Source organism: Paroedura picta, chromosome 12 (assembly GCF_049243985.1).
Source record: "Paroedura picta isolate Pp20150507F chromosome 12, Ppicta_v3.0, whole genome shotgun sequence".
NCBI classification, from domain to species: Eukaryota; Metazoa; Chordata; class Lepidosauria; order Squamata; family Gekkonidae; genus Paroedura; species Paroedura picta.
Genome location: NC_135380.1, coordinates 15,699,394 through 15,722,360, shown reverse-complemented (window position 1 = coordinate 15,722,360; position 22,967 = coordinate 15,699,394). Strand labels below are relative to the sequence as shown.

General features: G+C 43.0%; 1 protein-coding gene and 1 long non-coding RNA gene across 3 annotated transcripts in view; one reads left to right on the top strand and one right to left on the bottom strand.

Annotated features, from left to right (window-relative positions):
• Window positions 1-22,967, bottom strand: part of KCNU1 (potassium calcium-activated channel subfamily U member 1) — an 81,050-nt gene that overhangs the window by 48,160 nt on the left and 9,923 nt on the right. For both annotated transcript variants that reach the window (XM_077306375.1, XM_077306376.1), the window contains exons 7-19: window positions 21,763-21,838; window positions 19,051-19,221; window positions 17,931-18,022; window positions 16,614-16,724; window positions 14,703-14,808; window positions 13,184-13,266; window positions 12,534-12,603; window positions 11,119-11,271; window positions 9,633-9,745; window positions 9,092-9,160; window positions 8,234-8,320; window positions 7,072-7,184; window positions 4,733-4,757 (exon numbers count right to left, since the gene is read on the bottom strand). In XM_077306375.1, coding sequence (XP_077162490.1) covers window positions 4,733-4,757; window positions 7,072-7,184; window positions 8,234-8,320; window positions 9,092-9,160; window positions 9,633-9,745; window positions 11,119-11,271; window positions 12,534-12,603; window positions 13,184-13,266; window positions 14,703-14,808; window positions 16,614-16,724; window positions 17,931-18,022; window positions 19,051-19,221; window positions 21,763-21,838 — 1,269 coding nt within the window. The remainder of the gene's footprint in view (window positions 1-4,732; window positions 4,758-7,071; window positions 7,185-8,233; window positions 8,321-9,091; window positions 9,161-9,632; window positions 9,746-11,118; window positions 11,272-12,533; window positions 12,604-13,183; window positions 13,267-14,702; window positions 14,809-16,613; window positions 16,725-17,930; window positions 18,023-19,050; window positions 19,222-21,762; window positions 21,839-22,967) is intronic.
• Window positions 1-22,967, top strand: part of LOC143821888 (uncharacterized) — an 88,595-nt gene that overhangs the window by 57,267 nt on the left and 8,361 nt on the right. The window lies entirely within an intron of this gene.

Sequence of the window (22,967 nt, the reverse complement as noted above, 5' to 3'; positions counted from 1 at the left end):
TTCTTCTCCCCTTTAGAAATTTCACAATTATTTGTACCTCTCTCTGTGTGTATATACATATGCTCTGTAATATGTGCAAACATTTTAAAATATTTTGACAAAAGACCTTCTACATCTCAAAATAGTTTCCAAGAGCATAAATACCCACAGGCAGGCATAAGCAAACTGGTGAAATCTTTTGCCCTCAAATGATGTATGATCCAAAACTTATTTACTTCATTTATAGTCTGCCTTGCTCCTCAGTAGAGACCCAAATCAACTTCTAGCATTCTCCATTCCTTCATTCCATCCATAAGATGCTACTGAATAGATTGGCCTGCAAGAGAGCCAGACTGGTGTAGTGGTTAGGAGTGTGGACTTCTCATCTGGAGAGCTGGGTTTGATTCCCCACTCCTCCTCCACATGCAACCAGCTGGGCGACCTTGGGCTCGCCACAGTACTGATAAAGCTGTTCTGACCGAGGAGTAATATCAAGACTCTCTCAGCCTCACCTACCTACACAGAGTGTCTGTTGTGGGGAGAGGAAAGGGAAGGTGAGCAAGCCACTTTGAGACTCCTTTTGGCTGAGAAAAGTGGCATATAAGAACCAGCTCCTTTTCTTCTTCATGTGGATATTCGAACCCTGGTTCTGAGCACAGAGTGACAGTGAAGTTGCACTTGTTCATTTTTGTCCACGTACAAAAGCTATGCTAAGAGAGGGTTCCAACAAGACCATTAGCATTCACTGTACGTAGGGATTTGAGTCCGATAGCACCTTTAAGATCAACAAAGTGTTATTCAAGGCATGAGCTTTTGAGTGGGTGCACCCTTCCTCAGCCAATGGAACAAGGATAATAAGAGTTTAGATTTAAGGCAAAGGTAGATTAGTAGGAAATGAGTAAACTCTATCATACATCTACCCACTTGAATTCGTAGGGAGGGATGTTACTGGAATTTCACAACTCGACCCCAGAGTTTAAATTTCCTCAGATGGGGCCAAGAGATCTTCCAGAATTACAACATATCTTCACATTACAGAGGTTGTTTCCCTTGAAGGAAATGGCTGATTTGGGGGGTGGGCTGTATGGTATTTCACCTTGCGGCAGTCCCTTCCCTCCTCAGGCACTACCCCCAAATCTCCAGGAATTTCCTAACTCAGAGTTGGCAGCCCTGCTTCACTCTCAAGAACAGATACCATCATATTTCCTCTCTAGCCTAGTAATGAAATAGAACAGAGATATCATCCTGGAAATGGACAGCCAATTTTGCACTGAATGTATATCAATGACATAGAATGGACCGAGCATAGTGTAAAAAGTCAACAACACAAAGAAATTAGCCAAAGAAAAGAAGTGAGATGGAAATGGGCTTCTTGGTTAGGCTCAAAAAATTAAAAGAATTGAAAAAAACAAAACAACCCCCCTTTGTATATCCCTAAGTATACACCAAATTAATCTTATGTTATAGGCTTCTAGTATGGGGATGGCTTCCATGTACATAGCTCCCAGTAGAATAAGCCCTTAATTCACAAATGCAATTGACAAAGCTGTAAGACAACCATTGTTTCCTGGCTTCCTCTGTCCCAAATTGCACAAGAAATGCCCAGAAATATCACACTGCGGTCAGTGGATGGGAAGGACACACACGTGAGTTAAAAATGCCTACTGAAACCAAGCAAGCCAACAGAAGAGGTTGAGACCTGTTACAAGATTTGTTGCACTGCATGGGAATGGTTCATTGATTGACTGATTGACTTAATTTATAGCCCTTCTTTCTTGCTGAGACTCATAGTGGATTACAAAACTGAAAAAAAACATGCAGTGAAACATTATAATGCATACGATAGGTACAATAAACAATGCCATAAACTAACATTTTTCACAGACATTAAAACGTCAACCCTGTTCCTTGCATGAAAAATAAAAGCAACCCTTCCTGACCAATTCTCTTTTATGAATTCTCTGGAATGATGAAAGGGTGGGAGACTTCCTGACCTCCTTAGGTGAAGCAATCCACCAGGTGGGGGGCAGCCGTTGTTCTTAAGAAAAACCAAAATGAGGGGGGACCAAACTGAAAATCAAGCCAGGAACCCAAAAGTTGAGCAAGCAGGAAGGAAATACATTTATTTCACAGGACACATAATTATAGGATTAAAAATTACAGACAAAGATGCCATTTAAAACTCAACAACAAAATGACGAAGTTGCATGTATTTTTCACATGCTCAACCTTTGAGTTCCCAGCTGTTAATCTTATCCATTTGCTGATCACCTACAGAAGGCTTTGTTCAGCCTATAAGGAGACGCCATTCTACTGATGTGGTCCTGGGCCATGAAGGATTTCATAGAAAACCACTAGTGCCTTGACCTGAACCCATAAACGAATTAGAAACCAATGGAACAAGTTCAGAATAGAATAATATGCATACTCTGACTACCTCCTGATAGTAATTGAGTTGTGGCCTCTAACAAGAACTGAAGCTTCTGAGTTGTCTTCAAGGACAGACCTACGTAGAGTGAGTTATAGTAGTCTAGTTTCAAAGTTCCTATGATATGGATCTATGGGGCCAGATTGGCTGGAACAAGATAGGGAAACAATATCCTCAAAGACCTCTGTCTTCCTGACCAAGATTGCATCTGTCTTGTCAGGATTCACTTTCAATGATGGTGTTATTAAATTAAGTATCTGTATCAGTGGAAAGTCTAAAACAGATACTTTTGGTACCAAAAAATGACTTAAAAAAACAGGAGACTAGTCAGGAGGAAGCTGGAAGGAAAAATCAAGAGCCGGATCTTCCCAGGATGCTATTAAAATCATACTAATCAAAACCCCCATAGAATGTGTTCCATAGCTTAGGAAAGGTAACTTCATCAAGTCTAAATGGATGGCATTGTGGTAAACCCAAATTCAGCCAGAAGTGCTGTGATGGGACTTCTGAGTGAGGGAAGATATATGAGCACTAAGGGGAGAACTTACAGAGGTCATGAATGAATGGGCATGTGTGTGTGGTGGTGGCAGCGGGTGCTTCCATGAAGCCTGGAAGTGACCCTGAAGGATTGCTTTAAAAAGACAGGGAGGCAGCAGAGAAACTTAATGGATTCTTTGTGTCTGTTTCCCCATGAAAAAGGTGGATAGTTTGCCCATGCCAGAGCCACTATTTTTGAGATCGCATGACCTGAGTTTTCTTAAAGAACCCAACTTTGACATTTTCTAATTTGCCAGTAAAGTCAGTCTCAGAAAGTAGAATATGTATCACTAATCTTTAAAAAGGCCTGTTAGCCTACCCTCTGGGAGATTTAGTAGAACTTTTTCTAGAGGTGAAACCATTCAGCACATGGAGGAACAAGACTGTTGAGGGAAAACCAGCATGGCTTCTTCCAAAAGAAATCCTGCCTCAGCAACCTTTTGGAGTTCCTTTGAGTAGGCAAGCTTGTGGATAAGCCTGAGCCAATCAATGTTATTTGACTTCCACAAAACTGTTGACAAGGACCTTGACCAAAGACTCCTGAGTCAACTTAGCAGTCCTGCTTCTACTTAGCACATCCTCTTATGTTTTAAAAATGTCTTAACCAGTATGAAGGAATAAGGGGACAGTTTCTGCAATGGAGGGAAGAAAACAGTGGGCGCCCACAAGAATCACTGGCAGTATGTAAAAAGGTATCCCCTGTGCAAGCACCGAGTCATGTCTGACCCTTGGGGTGACGCCCTCTAGCGTTTTCATGGCAGACTCAATACGGGGTGGTTTGCCAGTGCCTTCCCCAGTCATTACCGTTTACCCCCCAGCAAGCAAGCTGGGTACTCATTTTACCGACCTCGGAAGGATGGAAGGCTCAGTCAACCTTGAGCCGGCTGCTGGGATTGAACTCCCAGCCTTATGGGCAAAGCTTTCAGACGGCTGCCTTACCACTCTGCGCCACAAGAGGCTCGTCTGGCAGTATGTAATTAGTTCATAAATGGCTTTGAATGAGGAGAGGCAATGTGCTAGCCAAGTTTGTGGATTCAGACTGGAGAAAACCCAAGCAAATTGTGAAATGCCCTAGGATCTCTCTCTCTCTCCAGCTTTATTGGATGAGCAACAATGTGGGGGATTCAATGCAAATAAACACAAGGTGGTATACACTAGGTCTGAACTGGCTCGGACTGTGAGGGGGGGGGGGAAACGCCTTAAGGTTATAGGGGACATCAGGATGAAAATGTCAATTTGATAATCCCCAGCATGGAATTTGCCTTCTGCAGTGCTGCCATATAGAGAAAGAGACTGAAAAATGGCCAGTATAGTAATACCTTTGTATGGTGCAGTTCCATTTGAAATACTATATGCAGTTCTGGTTGCTGTATTATTTATTTATTAGCAGGAAAGCCCATTGTATTTCTGAATACAGCAGGCACTAGGCTACCACCACCTCCAGCCCCGGACAGGCCAGGCAAGGCCTGGAGAGGCCTTGGCAGGCTTTTTTGGGGCAGGGGGGAAGCACTGGTGGGCAAATCGCTCCCTGCTCTGCCACCCCCAGAAGGCTTTTGGAGGCCTCAGTGGGCTTTTCTGGGGTGGGGGGAGGCACTGGGGAGTAGTCCATTCTCCCCTCCCCCCCACTACCTTCGTCTTAGTGGCCAGGGACTTCAACAAAGCAGCAGAAGAGATTGTTAGGGGTGGGAGTTCTAATTTGATTGGGCAGCCACTGGGTAGATTTCACTCAAAAATTATAGAGAAAACTGGAGAGACAAGGGGATTTTGTATAAACAAAGGCTGACTTACCCTTCACTGAGAATCTCTGTATTTCCTGGAAGTGGAAAAAAAAAAGAGCACCAGGCATACATGATTTTGTCACAGGTTACATTTCTTTCTATTCATTCACAACAAATATACATGTTTTACTACAACAGTGCAAAGAAGCGCTGTGACTACAAACAACATTTGAACACCACGCTCAAAGTTTTTCTGAAGGTAATTAGATGATAATCATGGATATTTCAGCATATCCCACAGGTGTGGGGTGCTGAGCTCTTGCTTGGAATGTGTTTGTCATTCATTACAGCCCTGTGCAAGGTACAGGGGAAACAAAACGGCAACGTTAGCTGTGGGGCTTGCCTGCCATCTGCTGTTCAGATGAGAAAGATATACAGCTTAAAAAACAAGGGAGCATGGCTAGTACTGAATGATGCACAAGTCACCACCATAGTCAATGTGACCAATTCTTGCTTACTCAGCTTTATTTACTCAACATAACTTTAAAATTTCCCCTAGCAAAAGTGCAATGCATGGGCAAAATGAAACCTGAATCTCATGGAAGGCAAAAAAAAAGAAAAGATTCCACTATCTTCAGTTTCTTTTTACTAAGTCTAGATTTCCCGTTTTTATAACTATCTCCAGACAACAGAGATCAATTCTCCTGGAGAAATTGGTTGCTTTGGAGGGTGACTCTCTGGCATTTATGCCCTGTTGAGGTCCCTCCCCTGGCTGAATACTCTCAAAAGACTAGCTGTGTTAGTTAGCCTGTTGTAGCAATGTCAAACATAAAACTCAATGGCCCCTTTTCAGACTAACCCAGTTTAGCCTGGCATAAGCTTCATGAGCCAGACCTCACTTCTTCAGATGCCGAAAGCTGCATACTCAAGAATGAACCCTGGATGGATCCCTGCGGGGCCAGCCAGCTCTCAGGCAAGAATCTGAGCAATGTAAGAATACGACGGCAACACACTGATGCTTTGATTCCATCCAGGAAGTCCCTCCTCCATGAAAATGTACTTAAAACTTCTTGTGACATGACAGCTTGTGCTGAAAGAACAAGGGCCTTGCCGACCAAAGATTCCTCCTGTCTCAGGGTAATTTTTTTTCAAGACTGCTATTGTCATACTTAATTGCTACTGTGACAGTAAATATGCCAGAATGTTCGGAGTGGTGTAAGGGATAATTTATACTCATTGATTTAAGGGAAATGACTCTGAAGCTGAACAATAAAACACGGCCAAGACTCTCCTCGGCTGACTGTTGATGCAGCGGAGGGCGGCTGGAAGGGGACGTGACCGCTCAGTGGCCCTTCCATGGCACACGCTGTGTTAAGGCAGTGTGCATGCATCAGCCAGCAGGGTGGGACCCACAGCGTCTATAAAGGCGCCATGTGCCTGAGTCCTGGCCTCTTGCCCAGTATGCACCCACCCTGTGTTAATAGGAAGACAGCCTTGTTACAGTGTCTGAGGTGGATGTTTTCATGGTGAATGATTTACCACAGCTGCGGGTTTGCATGGGGAGGAGCCTGTTGGCAGGGAGTCCAGTGTGGGTTTTGGGGTCTCCATATGAGGCGGCATGTAAATAAGTGTGGCTGACCAAGTGGGGCAGCCAGGGGCTCATTGCCAGGTGGCTAGGGGAATAACCAGTGAGGTTTGTGCCCAGTTTGCTCTCCCACATTGGTCGCTTCCCTTAGCAGCAGACTTCAGCAGGCAAGGGGATCTGCTCTCCCAGTGGGGAAAGTTGCGGATCCCCAGGGCATCTCTGGACTCTGTGGGGTGTTGGTGCAGTCTGCTGTCTGCTAGGCCAGGCTCTCTCTCCCATGCTGCGTCAACCCTCCCGGTGGGGAGCTAATAAAGCTGTGGCCTTGTTTGAACCCAACACTGGCGTGTCGCATCTTATCCCAGCCCCAAATGCCCTCCTGCAAGTCAACTGTTCTTGCTCAACTTCCGCTGATGATCGCTCCCACAGGCACTAACAATGCAATCTTGAGCAGAGTTGCATCCTGTTAAGCCCATTGATGTCAATGGACTTTAAATGGTTTATCTGTGCTTAGGATCGCACTGTAAAAGGCATGTGCCTGGCAAGATGGCTCTGGAAGCATCTGTGTGCCACAAAGAATTTTCTCATTACCCGCTCCATTTTGGAAGCTCCGTTTACAAATGTAGAAGCCGGGTCTATCAAGGAAACGGGGGGGGCACCACAACCTTCAGGGAGAAACCTGAGCATATCTACCATATAGCTGACCTCTCTGTCCCTCTTGTCACCAGGAGTGTATATCCCACCTATGGGAGAAGGCTAGCTAAAGCTTGGTCCCTGATTGTTCTGTGTCTAGGCCCCTCCTACATATAGTTCTGTTATCAAATTACCAGAAGGTAAAATTGGGGGCGGTTTCCCCTCCGCTTTCGCTTTACAACGGCATTTTCCAATCACATCCTGAGCGGTGCTGTTGCTGTGGCATGTTTTACAGAAATAACGAGCCCTGGGCAATGCAAGGAGAGAATAAAGTTAAGAGTGCTGAGAACAGCCAAGAGAATGCAACATGGATAGTACACAGATTGCACAGAGTGCTATTTGTTGAGAGCCAAAGATCAGACTTCTATGTAGGATGGCATGGAAGTAAATAATATAACCCGGTCATTTGCTAGAAGTCAACTAAGGCAGGGGTAGTCAACCTGTGGTCCTCCAGATGTCCATGGACTACAATTCCCATGTGCCCCTGCCAGCAAATGCTGGCAGGGGCTCATGGGAATTGTAGTCCATGGACATCTGGAGGACCACAGGTTTGACTACCCCTGAACTAAGGTACAACTAGAGGGACCAGTTTCATATTGGCAGTCCTAAGCAATATGTATCCGTGCTTTGCCACAACACCGAAATCTTTCCATCCATTAACAATTTTTCTACATTTCGGTGTTACTGACTTGCTAAAACACTGCAAAAAAAGCAATCTTTGTTGCAAGCACACATACATTTTTGCAGTGTTTTATCAATACACACATCAGCATTGGCAATGTAGAAAATGAGACTTACTAAGGAAAGACCGTGAAAACAGAAGCAAACTCTGCATAGGCCAGCCCTGGAAAGAATTTCAGAAAATATTCTAATTTAACTGGAATAAGGTTCAGTGGAATGCAGTGTTGACTGAGATTCATGATAAACAGAGGAACAACAAATGAGGTCCTCTGCTCACGTCTGCTTCTGCAGGTCTTGAATGAGGCTTGCTGTGGGAATCATTTCCCCTACATTTTCCAGCCAGCTCAACATAGTTGCATGCCATGTTACTATCCATTATTGGCTCCTACTAGTATATGAAGCACAAAACAGTCTGTCCTGGATTCTCTCTCTCTCTCTCTCTCTGTATATGTGTGTATCTCTCTCTCTCTCTCTCTCTCTCTCTCTCTCTCTCTCTCTCTCTCTCTCTCTCTCTCTCTCTATCTATCTATCTATCTATCTATCTATCTATCTATCTATCTATCTATCTATCTATCTATCTATCTGCTACGCCACCGTTTTAATGCAAATAAGTACCTTTTGACTTCTGCTGCATTTCTGGCAATGAAAAAGCCCATCGTTTTGTATTGAATTTTAACGGCTAAAGGTGGATTGATCAGGATGCTGCGGTCGACATGAAAACAACAACAACAACAACAACAAGAAGACAACACTTTATCATCACATCCTTTACTGTAAACACCCATACTGGGTGATAATTACTTGCTTGCTTACATGGTAAAATTGTTGTTATGGCTAATGAGTGGGAGAAAAACAGAAAGGAGAGTTTTAGGGTTTGCTAATCCCTTGGCTACCCGGACCTACATCAGCCTGCTCTCATCAGATCTTAGAAGCTGAGCAGAATCACCGCTGGTTAGTACATGGATGGGTGACCACCAAGGAAGTTCAGGATTGCTATGCTGAGCCAGGATTGGCATGCAAACAGCTCCATCCTTGAAAGCCCTACAGCAGGGTAGTCAAACTGCGGACCTCCAGATGTCCATGGACTACAATTCCCATGAGCCCCTGCCAGCATTGTCATAAATCATCTGTGACTTAATGGCACTTTACGCACATCCAATCCCACTGTCAAACTACAGTTGCTCCTCTATCAGAGGAAAAAAAAAAGCTTGGGGGAAGAATGATTTGGAGCAGAGTTTAATCCTTTCATGCCCCACCCCCATGCCTTTTTCCTTCAATTCTACCATCATAGCCCCCTAGCCAACCCAGGTGGCATCTCTCTAAACCACCCTCAGGACAATTGTGTCTCTAGCAGGCCCTACATAAAGCTCAAGTTGCATACAGGTAGCTTGAGCTGCAGACCCTTTTTTAAAGGGGGGGGATGTGAGTAGCTACTTCTAAGAACAACCTGATTAAAAATGGTCCATTGTTTACCTGTTGGCATAGATACCATGTTTGAATTGGACAGCAAGCAGCATGAGATTCAGATTCACAAAGCATATTCTAGGAAAGAGATCAACTCAAGTGAAAAACAAACAAACATAGAAATGTATAAATAAGCAAAGGAGGGAAGCTTGTGATGTTCAGGACAGGGCTAGAGTTATTGCCTTTTGAAACACAATAGCCATAAAGAGTCCTCTTGATAATTCCTAGCATGATAGATAAATGCTTTTCAGGAAGGCAGCATCACAGTGGTAATAATGGTGTCTATCCCCCATCTGCTGACTTTGCAAAACAGGACAATGTCCTGTCTCTCTTGTTGTATATTAGCCCCTTCCCACTTTAGTCCTAGGACTCAGCAGACCCTCAGAAATAGCATCTATGACAAGTGGGAATGGCATCAGGTCTTGGATATTAGTGGAAATTGCTTTTGAGGCCTTAAGTGCCATTAAGCCTTTGGAAATGCCAATCTTCATAGGGATATGAAGAGTCATCTTCATAGGGATATGAAGGTTAAGGAAAAAACACTACCTACCGGCAAACTTCTTGGAAGGTCATGTCAATAAAATCATTGGAGAGATGGCCAGTCAGCACATTATAGTCCATGCCTTGTATTTCATGCCAGTGTCCAAGCAAAAAGTTTTTGGTCTGCAACAAAACATTTATGAGAGGAGTCTTAGTTGGCGGCCGGTGATGGAATTTCTGATGGACATTCAGAGCAATCCCAGGCTGAATTACTGCAGTCTCAGCTACTGATTTCAATGGGCTGTCATTGTCTAAACTCTCTCCTGTGTTTGGAGAGCATATAAGGGCCATAGAACATAGATATGATCCTGATAGACCTGTATTGAAGCAGGGAACGGACATATTTCCTTCATTCCACTCCTGACAATCTGACAATCTTTGATATGATCCTTGGTCTTGCCTTTTCAAGAATATCACCTCTCTTGAGAGTTTCCCCCTACACACACGGTAGCTGACACCAGGAAGCTTTTCCATTTTGGCTATGGATTTTCCGCTGAGAGTCAAAGCAATGAGTGTCTGGGTGTTATGAAATGCTATTAGGGGCAGGGAAAGGAGATAAATGTCTTAAGTGAAGACCGTATATGAGATGGATAAGAAGGCAGAAAGGGGAGAGCAAGAAATGTGGACTGTTAGAAGGGAAACTATTGGAGACAAAGAACAGACTAAATGAGGAAACTTTCACTCATGTGCCTTACCTACTGTAGGATTTATATTATAGAATTTATATTCTATAACTATAGAATTCATATGATTATATATTATAATTATATTATAGGATATAAACAATAGACTCTTTAAAATAAATGTACATTTTACTATATAAATATTTTACCCACATGTCTTTCTTGAATCCTGTTGTTGTTGTTGTTGTTAGGTGTGAAGTGGTGTCCAACCCATCACGACCCCATGGACAATGATCCTCCAGGCCTTCCTGTCCTCTACCATTCCTCTAAGTCCATTTAAGTTTGAACCCTGTCAGGACCCAGCTTTTAATTGGGAATAATTTCCTGCTTAGATGAAATGGTCCAGATGTCTGATCCTTTTTGCAGCGGGCTCTTACGTCTGATGGCTCTGAGTAGGGCCACACATATCCTAATATTCCTTTCAGTTTTGGACCCCCCCCTCTCTCTGCTGAGTCTAACTCTTCCTTAATCTAGTTTAACTCAGAGAATTACAAAAAAGTAAGTTTGCAACCAAAACATATGCAATTTGCAGGCATTTCTATTCATTTGCATCTTTTCTTCTGCGTGTGCATTTATAAATATATGCATTACATGAAGATTCTTTTTGTAGAATGTGTTATTTTAATGACTTGCAGATTTATGTATTCACGTGCATACATTTGTACTATTTCATAGCCAAGGCTCTCAAGGTACTATATAGACAAAACACATGGTAAAAGTGCAGAATAATTCTTTTAAAATATAGGTCCATGCTTCATCTTTAAAGAGCATCTTAAGTACAAAACACCTGTGCTGCAAGTCTGCAAGACCTACCTGAGTGTTCTCCCGAACAAAAAGTCTGGTCAACAGGGTGGTCAAACCCGGCACTAAGCAACTTTGTGCTATTAATCCAAGCTTGAGTTCAGCAAAGCAGATGATACAATCTCCCTTTTTCCAGTCCCAGTTGGGGAGTTTTGGCAGGTAGACCTGCCAGAAAAAATGGGGGGGGGGAGGGGATGATAACAGCAGTTTAGAGAGTAAAGGCTTTGAGGAAAAAGTTTTATTTTTGGAGGGGGGAGTTCGACATTGCAATATTCTGAAGGATATGCATAACATTTTTAAATTAAATCTGAAAATAGCTTGACACTGGCTCTTGAATTCTAAGCCTTGCTTCCTTTTGAACACATCTTCATTGCTAGCAGAAGGGGTTGTCCATTGTGCAGAACTTTCCCCTGGTACTAGTGTTCCATCCAGCCTTAGCTTTCTAAGGTTGCCAACAGTGGAGTCCTGGAGATTTGGGGGAGGAGCCTAAAGAAGGCAGAAAGGGAGCTTAGAAGGGGTGTGTGGCCAAGGAATCCACCCTTGGAATCTACCATTTTCTACAGGAAAACTATAATCTGGAGATCAGTTGTAATTCCAGGGCATCTCCAGGCCCCAGCTGAAGGCTAGCAACCCTGAAGTTCATTGCATCAGGATAACATGCTGGCCACTGGAGGACTTCTTCCACAACAGAAAAGAGTGTTGTATGGGTAGAAGCACAGCTTATCCTCCAAGACTGTGTTGGATCTTGGAGATCCAGCTTGATATAGCAGTACTTTCCTCTAGGCATGGAGCCCTCTACTAATACAAGAGGCTCTAGTCTTCTACCAATGGCAGAAAGATCCTTGCACCTGAGCATAATCTTACAATTATTTATACATTTAATATTTCATTTAAAACATTATCAGAATCCAGCTTCATGGACCTAAAGGTAGTGAGGGCAATACAACAGATTTAAAGTTTAAGGAATTATCGATTTATAGTTTCAGAGGGCAGCCATGTTGGTTTGTTATTTTTAAAAAATCTATATTTGAGTCCAGGAAAATCCTTGGAGACCAACAAAAAAATTGGAGTGTAAGACTTTGAGGGTCAGACCCCTCATGAAGGGAGCTTTGACTTTCAAAACCTTATATCCTGAAAGTCTTGTTGCTCTTTAAAGATGTTCCTGGAGATTTATTGACAACTGTCTTAAGCCTGTCATTTGACAGCACAGTATTCACAGGAATTCAAACTGCATTATTTAAAACACAATCTATCCATGCAATCCTAAGCAGAGTTACATACTCTTCTAAGCCCATAAGACAATGTACAGTATAGCAAAACAAAGCAAAAACAAAACAAATAAGACATGAGAATTCCAGCTCCACTGTAATTTCTGCAGTAAAAAAATGCCAGATTGGTAAACGAACATATATTTAAAGTAATACAACCTTGTTGGAAGACTGGATGATCTGTATTACAACTCTGACATTGGCATATTGATTCTTGATGGACAATACCCTGCATTTAAAAATGTAGCTGTTCATCAGTGGGCCAGAAAACTGCACATCATTCACATTAACTATCCAACAGTAAACAACAATATGTAAAGTTATCTCACAGCTGATATTAGCTTGTTAATAAGAAGCATAGCAATCCAATTTTTTCCCATTTCTCTTCAGGATCTGATACTGGAAACTGATTAGTTGCAAGTTCTTGGGAGACCTGTTGTCTTAAATTATGCATCTCCCTGGGGTGGAGGAGGTTGTCAGCCATTTCTTCCCACACATGCTAAACTTGTCCTGGAGACTTGTCCCTGGCTGGCATCCATATCTACATCCTGTTGGACCAGACATTATTTCTACACTCATGATCTAGGCGACATTTATTTCTGTGTCATTTTTGGGTAGGCAGCATATTGCATCTAATATTTAACATGATATTATAGGAAGGTTGCTCATGGTGTTTAACTATAAATTGCCCCTTAATGCTACCAATTGTGTGGATTGCATTAAATGCCATCTGGTTGGGTTTCAAGTATTCCTCTTGAATTAAAAGAGAAATTTGGCCGTGGAGGACCACCTCTTTACTCCTGTCTTACCTCATGATGTTGGCAGTATCCTCAATGTAGGGCTTGGCAGAACATGTGTCAGCTAAGATGAGACATGCATCAGCATCATTTATCTGTTGAAGAAGAGGGAATAGAAAGAAAATAAGGTAGCATTCCAGGCCTATGTAAGTTCATTCAAAAGTAAGCACAATTGTATTCCAATGGACCTTTCCCCCATAAGTGTGCATAGGAGTGCAAATTCAGCATTCAATTAGTCAATACTGTTACTTAATTATCTAACATATTCCTTGTGTGCCATAACTTAAAGTCTTCATTTATGTTTGCCTTACCAAAAGTCCTGTACCAGAAAGCCACCGTTACCCCAATTTTGTAGACAGAGCTAATGGCAGAAGTGAAAAATATACTCAAATTTCTTGGAACTTATTTGTACTATACACTGAAGTATACTTTCTTTCATAACCCTTCAGCTGAGGGACAAAAGCAATTCATGGCATGTGGAAGGCATCTAATACTTCACAGAATCATGCTAATATCTTTACACTGAGGGTCAAGGCCCAAGCTTTCTTTCATTGGATGTCTGTCTCTTTAAGCTCTCCCTCCAGGGGAACATAACTTGAAGATGATTCAGAGGAGCATGTGAACATATGAAGCTGCCTTCTTCTGGATCGGAACATTGGTCCATCTGCTCTGACTAGCAGCAGCTCTCCAGGGTTCCAACTAGAAGTATTTCACATCAGCTGTTGTATGATCCTTTTAACTAGAAATGTCAAGGAGTGAATCTGGGACCTTCTGCGTGCCAAGGAGATGCTCTACCACTCAGCCACAGCTCATCTCTCGGACTGGCACTGGGCAATCTTGCATAGAATGATGCACCCTATCTGCCAATGTCTCTTCAGAGCCCAAGTCATTTACAACCATACTCTCTTACTGTTTCTGCACTGGTAACTTCGCGGTCCCAGCTCTCATGTGGGAGAACAAATCTGGGGCAGATGAGGCCAAATGCTCCTCCGTGCAGGAGCAGGAAGAGGCAGGGCAACCTGCCCCGGCTCAAACTCCAGCCTGCAGCCTGGCATGAAGCCGCTGGCATGGAAACAGCCTCTGATATCCTTTTAACAGGAGATGCATCTCAAGCTTATCCTCTGCCATTGTGGCCTCTCCCCATTGTATGAAGAAAACACAGCTCATTCTGGATTAAAGGTATCCCCTGTGCAAGCACCGAGTCATGTCTGACCCTTGGGGTGACGCCCTCCAGCGTTTTCATGGCAGACTCAATATGGGGTGGTTTGCCAGTGCCTTCCCCAGTCATTACCGTTTACCCCCCAGCAAGCTGGGCACTCATTTTACCGACCTCGGAAGGATGGAAGGCTGAGTCAACCTTGAGCCGGCTGCTGGGATTGAACTCCCAACCTCATGGGCAGACAGATTCAGACAGCATGTCGCTGCCTTACCACTCTGCGCCACAAGAGGCTCTCATTCTGGATTATGAGGACATTATTCTTTTTGTTCCTATGGTGTGAAGATTTCTTGGGAAGAAAAAGGGTAGGCTTACCCGAACTCTCTGCAGATCTTCATTCTTCAGTATTGAGCCTTGGAAGAAAGTGGCATAGGCAGAATAACATCTAAATACAGTTTCCAGTTCCAAGTTAGGAGCATTTCTACATAGGAGAGATATTTAGAGACAGATTGGAGGAACCTATGGTACTTAAAAAAATAATTTGGCAAAATTTGCCTTGTTTAAATACTATCTGAAATATACATATCAGTAGGCCTTAGAAGAGAGAATACGTTTTGGTGTATTTAAAGATATTCTTTATATATAAATATATCCATATTCTTGAGAACACCAGCTTCTAGATATTCCATTTTTGTCTGAAGATGCCAGAGAATGATCTTCTGCACACAAAGCACATGCTTTGCTATGTAATCATTCCAGCCTTCTTATGCTTCTCCACACTCTCCTTTTGTTGTATCACAGTCAGCTTGATGAAGTCAAATGAACATGAAAGCTTGTTCCCTTCTTTGCAACTTTTAAATTAGTCCTAATAATGACATGGTGGCTACTAGCCAAGTTGTGATTTTGAAGTTGTTGCAATTTTGCACAGATGCAAAGCAGGATCATGACTTTCAGTGCGATCTTCAAACACCTAGACAAAAATATCTACAGGGATCTTTGTATGCATACAAGAGTACATACATGGGCTTTACGTGCACAGAAGAAAGCAAGATCCTACTTATCAACATAAAAACTAACATGCATTTACAGGTATCTGGCAATGAGGCCACTGGGCTGCATCTAGTATATCTATGCATATCTGGACTGTATGTGTTAGAACAACTTAACAGGACTGCTGTTGCACTCTGGCAGAGAATGTGGAATGCAAATCTGTTCTGCATTTGCACAAGAATTCAGGAACATTCTTATTGATGTCCCCAATGTCCTCTGATAGACATGTACAGTAACAATTTAGTTCCCTTCTTCCTCTTAATGACAGAACAAGTCAACATATGTAAATTTCCCAGATACAGAAAGTGATTTCTGTATCTGTCCTCTACCACCCACCACTACTTCTGACTTTCCCTCTGACAAAATTTAGATGGCCTTTGAGGCATATAACTGATCACCATCATCACCATAATTTCCTGTAGAACTATCTATCCATCTATCATCTATCAATCATCCAGCCCATCTATCTACCTACCTATCTACCCACTTGGATATTAACCTGTTTTTTCTCATCAGTGGTGACCCAAAGCAGCTTACATTTTCTTTGAATTTCTATTTAACCCACCGCGAGCCAGTTCCAGGAGTGGCGGGCTAAAAATCGAATAAATAAATAATATTCTTCGTTTGATCTTCATGACAACTCTATCTCAGGATGTTAATTCCAAGGCAGCCTCATTGGTTAAAATGCCTGAGTAGAAGCTTGGTTAACTTGGGTTCAAATCCCCAGGAAGCTTGCTGAGTGAACTTCAGCTAAACACCCAATCTGAGGCTGCCGAAGAGGAGAGTGGACCAGTTTAAACCTGTAGGATGGAGGGACTGTTGTAACCACAGTGGTCCATAAAAGGTAAAGGTATCCCCTGTGCAAGCACCAGGTCATGTCAGACCCTCGGGGTGATGCCCTCTAGCGTTTTCATGGCAGACTCAATATGGGGTGGCCTTGCCAGTGCCTTCCCCAGTCATTACCGTTTACTCCCCAGCAAGCTGGGTACTCATTTTACCGACCTTGGAAGGATGGAAGGCTGAGTCAACCTTGAGCCAGCTTCTGGGATTGAGCTCCCAGCCTCATGGGCAAAGCTTCCAGGCTGCATGTCTGCTGCCTTACCACTCTGCGCGACAAGAGGCTCTTACAGTGGTCCATACTAGGTTTCAAAGAGTAACAGTAGCGATGGCAAGGGCCATAAAAATGACCTCCTTGAGAATCAGGGCAGTTTGGTCAAATTATCCACTGATACTTACTCTCCCAGAAAGAGGATCTCAGTGGTGATCCCTCCTGGGTCCTGGGATAAGAAGTCTCTTAGGAAAGCTGTCACACTGTTCAGGTTGATATCACCACAAACAACAATAAACCTGCAGAAACAAGAAATGTGCATAGCTTCTTTACTTGTTTGACAAATGTAGCATGAGTATTTCAAATGTAGTATAACTACCACTTTAAGAAAGGACTAGATTAACATATGGGGCAGAGATCTACCAGTGGCTCTTACCCACGAAGTACAGGTGGAACATTCTGTCTGGGGCCGTGAGGCTCTGTATTCTTGACGCTTGAGGGCAACTGTGGGAGGGCTTCTGGAGTTCTGGCCTTGCTGGTGGACCTCCTGATGGCACCTGGGTTTTGGCTACTGTGTGACACAGAGGCTTGGACTGGATGGGCCATTGGCTTGATTCAGCACAGCTTCTTCTGCTCTAACTCTGGTCCTCACAGCTAAATTGATGGTTTAAATATTTAGTGCAAAGAAGCCATTGTTTCAATGGGCTGTTAGGAATGCCCTTACTCCTTTTTACTCAGGAGTAAACCTCCTGAATTCGATAAAGCTTACTTCTGTCTAAGGGAGAATTTGAGCGCTTTCCTAATTGACATATTAGGATCTAGGTGCAGTTGTATGTATGTGCCATTGTTCCAGCACTTTCATTTAACACTTTCAATTAGGGATGCTTTTGAAATTTTCCTAAATGTCTCAGATTTTGAAATTGGAATTGTTTTCTTAGTGGAACTGATAAAATCAATACTCAATCGGTTGGTTTCTTTCCAAATTTGATACAGAGGACTAGTGGGAACATTAAGGAGAAGTAGAACTCATGGTTAGCAAAACTAAAATTGAGTCCAGTGGCACCTTGAAGACCAACAAAGTTTAATTCTGAGTTTAAGCTTTCACGTGCATGCACACTTCATCAGATACATATGGTTAGCAAAACTGTGGACAAGAAACAGAATCGAATTATGAACATCTAACTTCTATTAGCAATTTCATCAATCAGGTATTTGGGAGGTTGCTTCTTCTCCTTAGCTACTGAAAAACTTGGTCAATAATTTTCTGGCTGGTGCTATGTTGGAATGGGCTGACATGATATCACTCATTACCCATTTGAGTACAATGCATCATTTAGATCATAAGACATGTAATGAAGCCTGCTCCCACACGCTTATACCTCCTAGACAGAACCAGGCATATATTTATATTTGATTGCTGCTAAAACTAGGGGAGGAAATATGCTAACAAGGGTCACACAACATATACTTAAATCTCACTATGCATGGAAATGAAATTAACTTACTTTCTGCCTTTCACTGTCTTATAGGAACCTTTGTAGATTTTAGTGCTTCCAACGATATCAGCTATTTCAGGTATAAAATTTGCAAACAGCATCTATGATAACAGAAAACTAAGTTCGATCATTTTCCCCGGTTCAAGTCTATTCTTCCAACTCAACATTATAACTGGGCAAATGAGCTGCTCTCCACAGGATGTTTTGTGAATGCTGTAGAACCGCAATAATCAGACACATCAAGTAACAGAGAAAAATACAGAGTTGAAATGACATTGAACAAAATGCGGCTGTTGAGACACCGAGTCAGATCCTTGGTCTATCAAGTCATTACAGTCTGCACCAGCTCTCCAGGGTCTTGGCCTGAGGTCTTTCACATCACCTAGTTCCTTTAAGCTGGAAATGTAGGGGATTGAACTGGGGACCTTCTGCATGTAAATAAATTGCTCTCCCACTGAGGCATGGCTTCTCTCCTGGTTTGATTGGCCAGCTAAATGAATGAAGAACCAACTAAGTTCCATCACAAAGTCTGCCAGGTATGGTCAAAAAGTGACATACCAGCTGGTCTGATTTCCCCCTCACCTGAACCACTTTAAGATTTATATATCTCATCTATAATGTTTTCTTTATGCCCTCCCAAGCCCCATCCATCACATATCACTTCAGACATGTTGGTTACATGGTTAACATTATAACTGTAAACAGACTGATGTCCGCCGAAACCAACAGGTTTCGAAGGGTTTAACTACCCAGGATTGCATCAAAACACATCTTTGTGTACTCAGTAAAGCAGAGTGTGACTCAAACACTCAAACTTCAAAAAGGACATGGACAAAATTGAGAGGGTTTAGAGGAGAATGACAAGAATGATATGGGGCCTGGGGACCAAGCCCTATGAGAAAAGGCTGGGGGACTTGGGAATGTTCAGCCTCAAGAAGAGGAGGATGAGATGGGACATGATTGCTGTCTTGAAGTATCTGAAAGGTTATCACTTAGAGGAAGGCAAGGAAAGGTTCCTGTTGGAAGCAGAGGATAGGACCTCTAGTCATGGATTTAAACTATGTGGAGAACGATAGTGGGTGGGGTGGGGATGTGCTCATTCCTACCAAACACAAATGTAGCTTCTTACCAGTCCACCGACGATGAAGAAAAGGAGGAAGCAACGCCCTAAGGTAGTTTTGGCCACAATATCTCCATATCCAACTGTAGACATGGTCACCATCACCATGTATAAACACTCAAAGTAACTCAGCTGCTGGAAATTGGTCAGACCTTCCCAGGGGTCTCCAGAATTCTCTATCTGCACAAGAAACAAACCATTTCAAAAAGGAGAATTGCATCAACCCAACCTTTGTGGGCAGAGTGATTAACACAACAACAATGGACAACCTGGTTAAAGAGCAAATAAAGGCTTATTTAGGTGTGAGCATGCTTGATAGGAAAGAGGAGAGACAGAAACAGGTTCCTAACGACATCGCTAGCTAAGAGAGAGAGTAACATTGAGGGCCATTTCGCACGGCTTCAAAATAGCACAATGGTTGCTAATTGAAAACGCTACTAATTTGCCTTAACGCACGACGTCACAGACAATCTGCAACACTCCTGAAACCAATCAGCAAAAAGCGCTTCGTTGTAGCGCTTTTAGGGGAATCCAGAAAAGTGGATTCACCCTCCGGATAGCGATACACTCCTGCAACCAATCTGCAACACTAGCGCTAAAGACCTGTGCGTTACCATTGTTGCGGATTCTTCAAAGTCCCTCCCCCTGAGCCTGTCCTCCAAACTTCCGGCGAAGCGATCGCCATTTTTTTTTCTCCGAGCGAGCGGGGATAAACGCACCAGCGAGCCTCTTTCTGTTTAGAGGCTTCCCTGGCTTCAGTCCTTCACCTTTAGTCACTAAGCACAAACCACATAAAAGCCCGTTTGCTGAAATAAAGTCCCTTTATTTTTTACACATTAATTCAGTCGAAAATCGGGCCCGTGAGAGGGGGGGGGATTTTTTTTTTATCACTCGAGGCAGCGTGCCAACGATCATACAATCAAACGACAGCTCACATTAGGCAGCTGGATGGGTCTCTCCGTTGCAACGAATCTACCTAGATTCGTTGCTATGGGTCTGTTTTTTTTTTTAAAAACCTTTCTTAAAGGGAAAGGGGCTGTTTGGGAGCATGCTAACGGCTGCCCATTGGCTGCTTGACGGCCAGGGGCGGGACGAGCTTGGCAATAGCGCTTCCTTTCTAGCGATTTCTGCCGAGACCGGAAGCCTGTGGGAAACGCTAAAAAACGCAACTGATTCCACTACAAAGGCAGGTATGCATAACGACGAATTCCACTATTTTAAATGGCGATTTTTCATTCCGCAAACAATTTGCAACAAAGATCCCCGTGCGTAAAGGCCCTTAGTGTGGCATTTCTGAGAAAGGGGAATTGCCCTACAAATAGCAATCTGGAGACAGACTAGGAATGACAATAGGAGAAAAGGTGCTGACATCACTATCTTGTCTAATTGCCTTCTTGCTTCCCCCTGCGGGGTCTTCTGTTCTTTGTACACAACACACTGCCTTTTCCAACAACCTCATACTGCCTAAGAGAATCAACAGAACAATTCCCAGGGGAAACAAAGCATAGACTGGATGTTTTCCTTAACAATTGGGAACATCTGGATGTGTTTAGGAAGACTATTACGATGGTGGTCCCAGGGAAATGCTAAGGGCCCATGCACCAGCTTAAAGCAGACGGCTTTGGTTTTCCTTGCTTTGACAACCAATGCACAGAGGTGTGCGGAGCAGAGTTCTGGCCCACACTCTAAATTATTATCGTGCAATTTACTTACAAGCCTTGAGGGTCAGGAGGATGGCTATGGAGTGTTTGTGAATTTGGATGGAACACATCTCAGTTTGATCTAAACATTCCCTGCTTGTTAACCTCAAAAGTCTAACTAATCTAAATGAAATTCCCCGTGTATGGGGGAGGAGTCAGCTAGATCACATCCAGATGTTCACTTTGGTGATGGCACAGCATCTGTGAATATCTGCTTGGAGTGTCCACTTCCCTGTCCCATTACTTGCACAGGAAACATTCTGCCTGATACTTGAAGGAGATACTGTATTGTAAGAAGCAATATGGGGTACTGGCTGGAATGTCAGGCTATGTTCTGAGAGACCTGGGTTCAAATCCCCACTTGGCCATGAACTTCACTTTTTAATCCTGAGCCCCTCTCTCTCTCTCTCTCTCTCTCTCTCTCTCTCTCTCTCTCTCTCTCTCTCTCTCTCTCTCTCAGTACTGCCTACCTTATAAGGCTGTTGTGTGAGCAAAATGGGGGAAAGGAGAGCAATTTTATTACGGGAATGCTGTCACAACGTCTATGAAAATGTTTGATTGTGTTGTCTGCATTGTTTTATCACACTGTTTATTGAACGCATCATACTGCTTTATAACACTGCTTTAATCTGCCTTGAGTCTCAGTGGAAACGACAAGTGAAGTAAATCATTCTGTCATCCTTGGAGGAAGGCCAGTGCAAAAATGCACCACTCAGAAGATACAGAAGATTTAGAGATAAGACAGAGATGAAGCAAATTTTTTGGGGGGAGGGGAATGTATATAAAGAAATAGTGTTAGAAAAGCAGTAATTTTTAAGTTTACTGTTGTACTGATGATACACAGGTAGCAGAAGGAAGATGTGAACCAAGGACCTCCAGTTTTATGGCTCACTTCCTGAGCCTCAAAAACTCTCATTCCTAGTTTGGGCTGAACCTGCATTGAGCAGGGGGTTGGACTAGATGGCCTGTGTGGCCCTTCCAACTCTATGATTCTAGTTGCCTAAGGAGGGACTATACGTACCCAGTGCAGAAACCCCGCAGCAGTGAGCCAAGTGCTGAGAAACACAGCCAGAAGCTTGGACAGCTTGATTGAAGTACTGGACAGGTAAAGCAAGATACAACGTAAGACAGAGGATGGTAACCCAGCATCAATTAGGGGGTAGATGCTCCTAGGCTGCTATGTTGCTATTGTGCTCGACAAGAAACAAATGTTGATTAATTGATGGATAGATTTTCTTTGCATCTTGCATTTTTGGGCAAAGTAGATTCCGCACCCACAGGCAAAAATATTAAAAGGATATGCAACTGTTTTTCAATGAAATCCACACATCTTAATGTGGCAGCTGAAAGGAGGAGAATAATTGCAGCAAGATGTCACCCGTGCTTTAAGGCAGGGGTAGTCAACCTGTGATCCTCCAGATGTTCATGTTCAAATGCTGGCAGGGGCTCATGGGAATTGTAGTCCATGAACATCTGGAAGACCACAGGTTGTCTACCCCTGCTTTAAGGAATATAAGGGAGTAATCCTATACTAGGCTTTCTCAACCAGGGGTTTGTGAAATCCTGGGGTTTCTTGATGGTCCTGGAAGGGTTTCCTAAATGGGTGGGAGTTAATTAATTTTCATTTTAAAAAATGTTAAACCTTTATTGGGTGATATGACCACATATTGTCATGTCAGCCCACCCATCGCTCCCCAAATGGCCACTGATGGGCTTGGAGGGGGTGGGCTTGTACACAGCTCTGCTTCCCAACCATATTCTGCATGATTGCACCACTTCTAGGGGTTCTCAAAGCCTGAAGAATGTTTCAGGGGTTTCTCAATGGTGAAAAAGTTGAGAAAGGCCATCCTAGACTGGTCTAAGAAATACATCCGCATTTTCTCTCAGGTGACTTACTGCCTGGAAAACATTTTTAAGCTTGTAGCCTAAAGCTCCTAAAGAGCAAGAATATAGCAACTTGTCAGAAGGGATATTTCAAATCTCTCAACCCTGTTCTTCAGTACCTAAATTCCACATTTTAATTTTCCCTAGTACAACTTGGACCCACTATTCTTTATTTCCATGCCAGTTGGTTTCCCACATCAATTTTGCATTTTTTTTCACATTTTTGTACATGACAGTTACTCCAAATAGCACAGCACAGGGTGTGTATTTGTGTGCAATGAATATCTGAGGTATAAATATCATATATAAATTGTATACCATTAGAGTAGCCTGTATCCTACC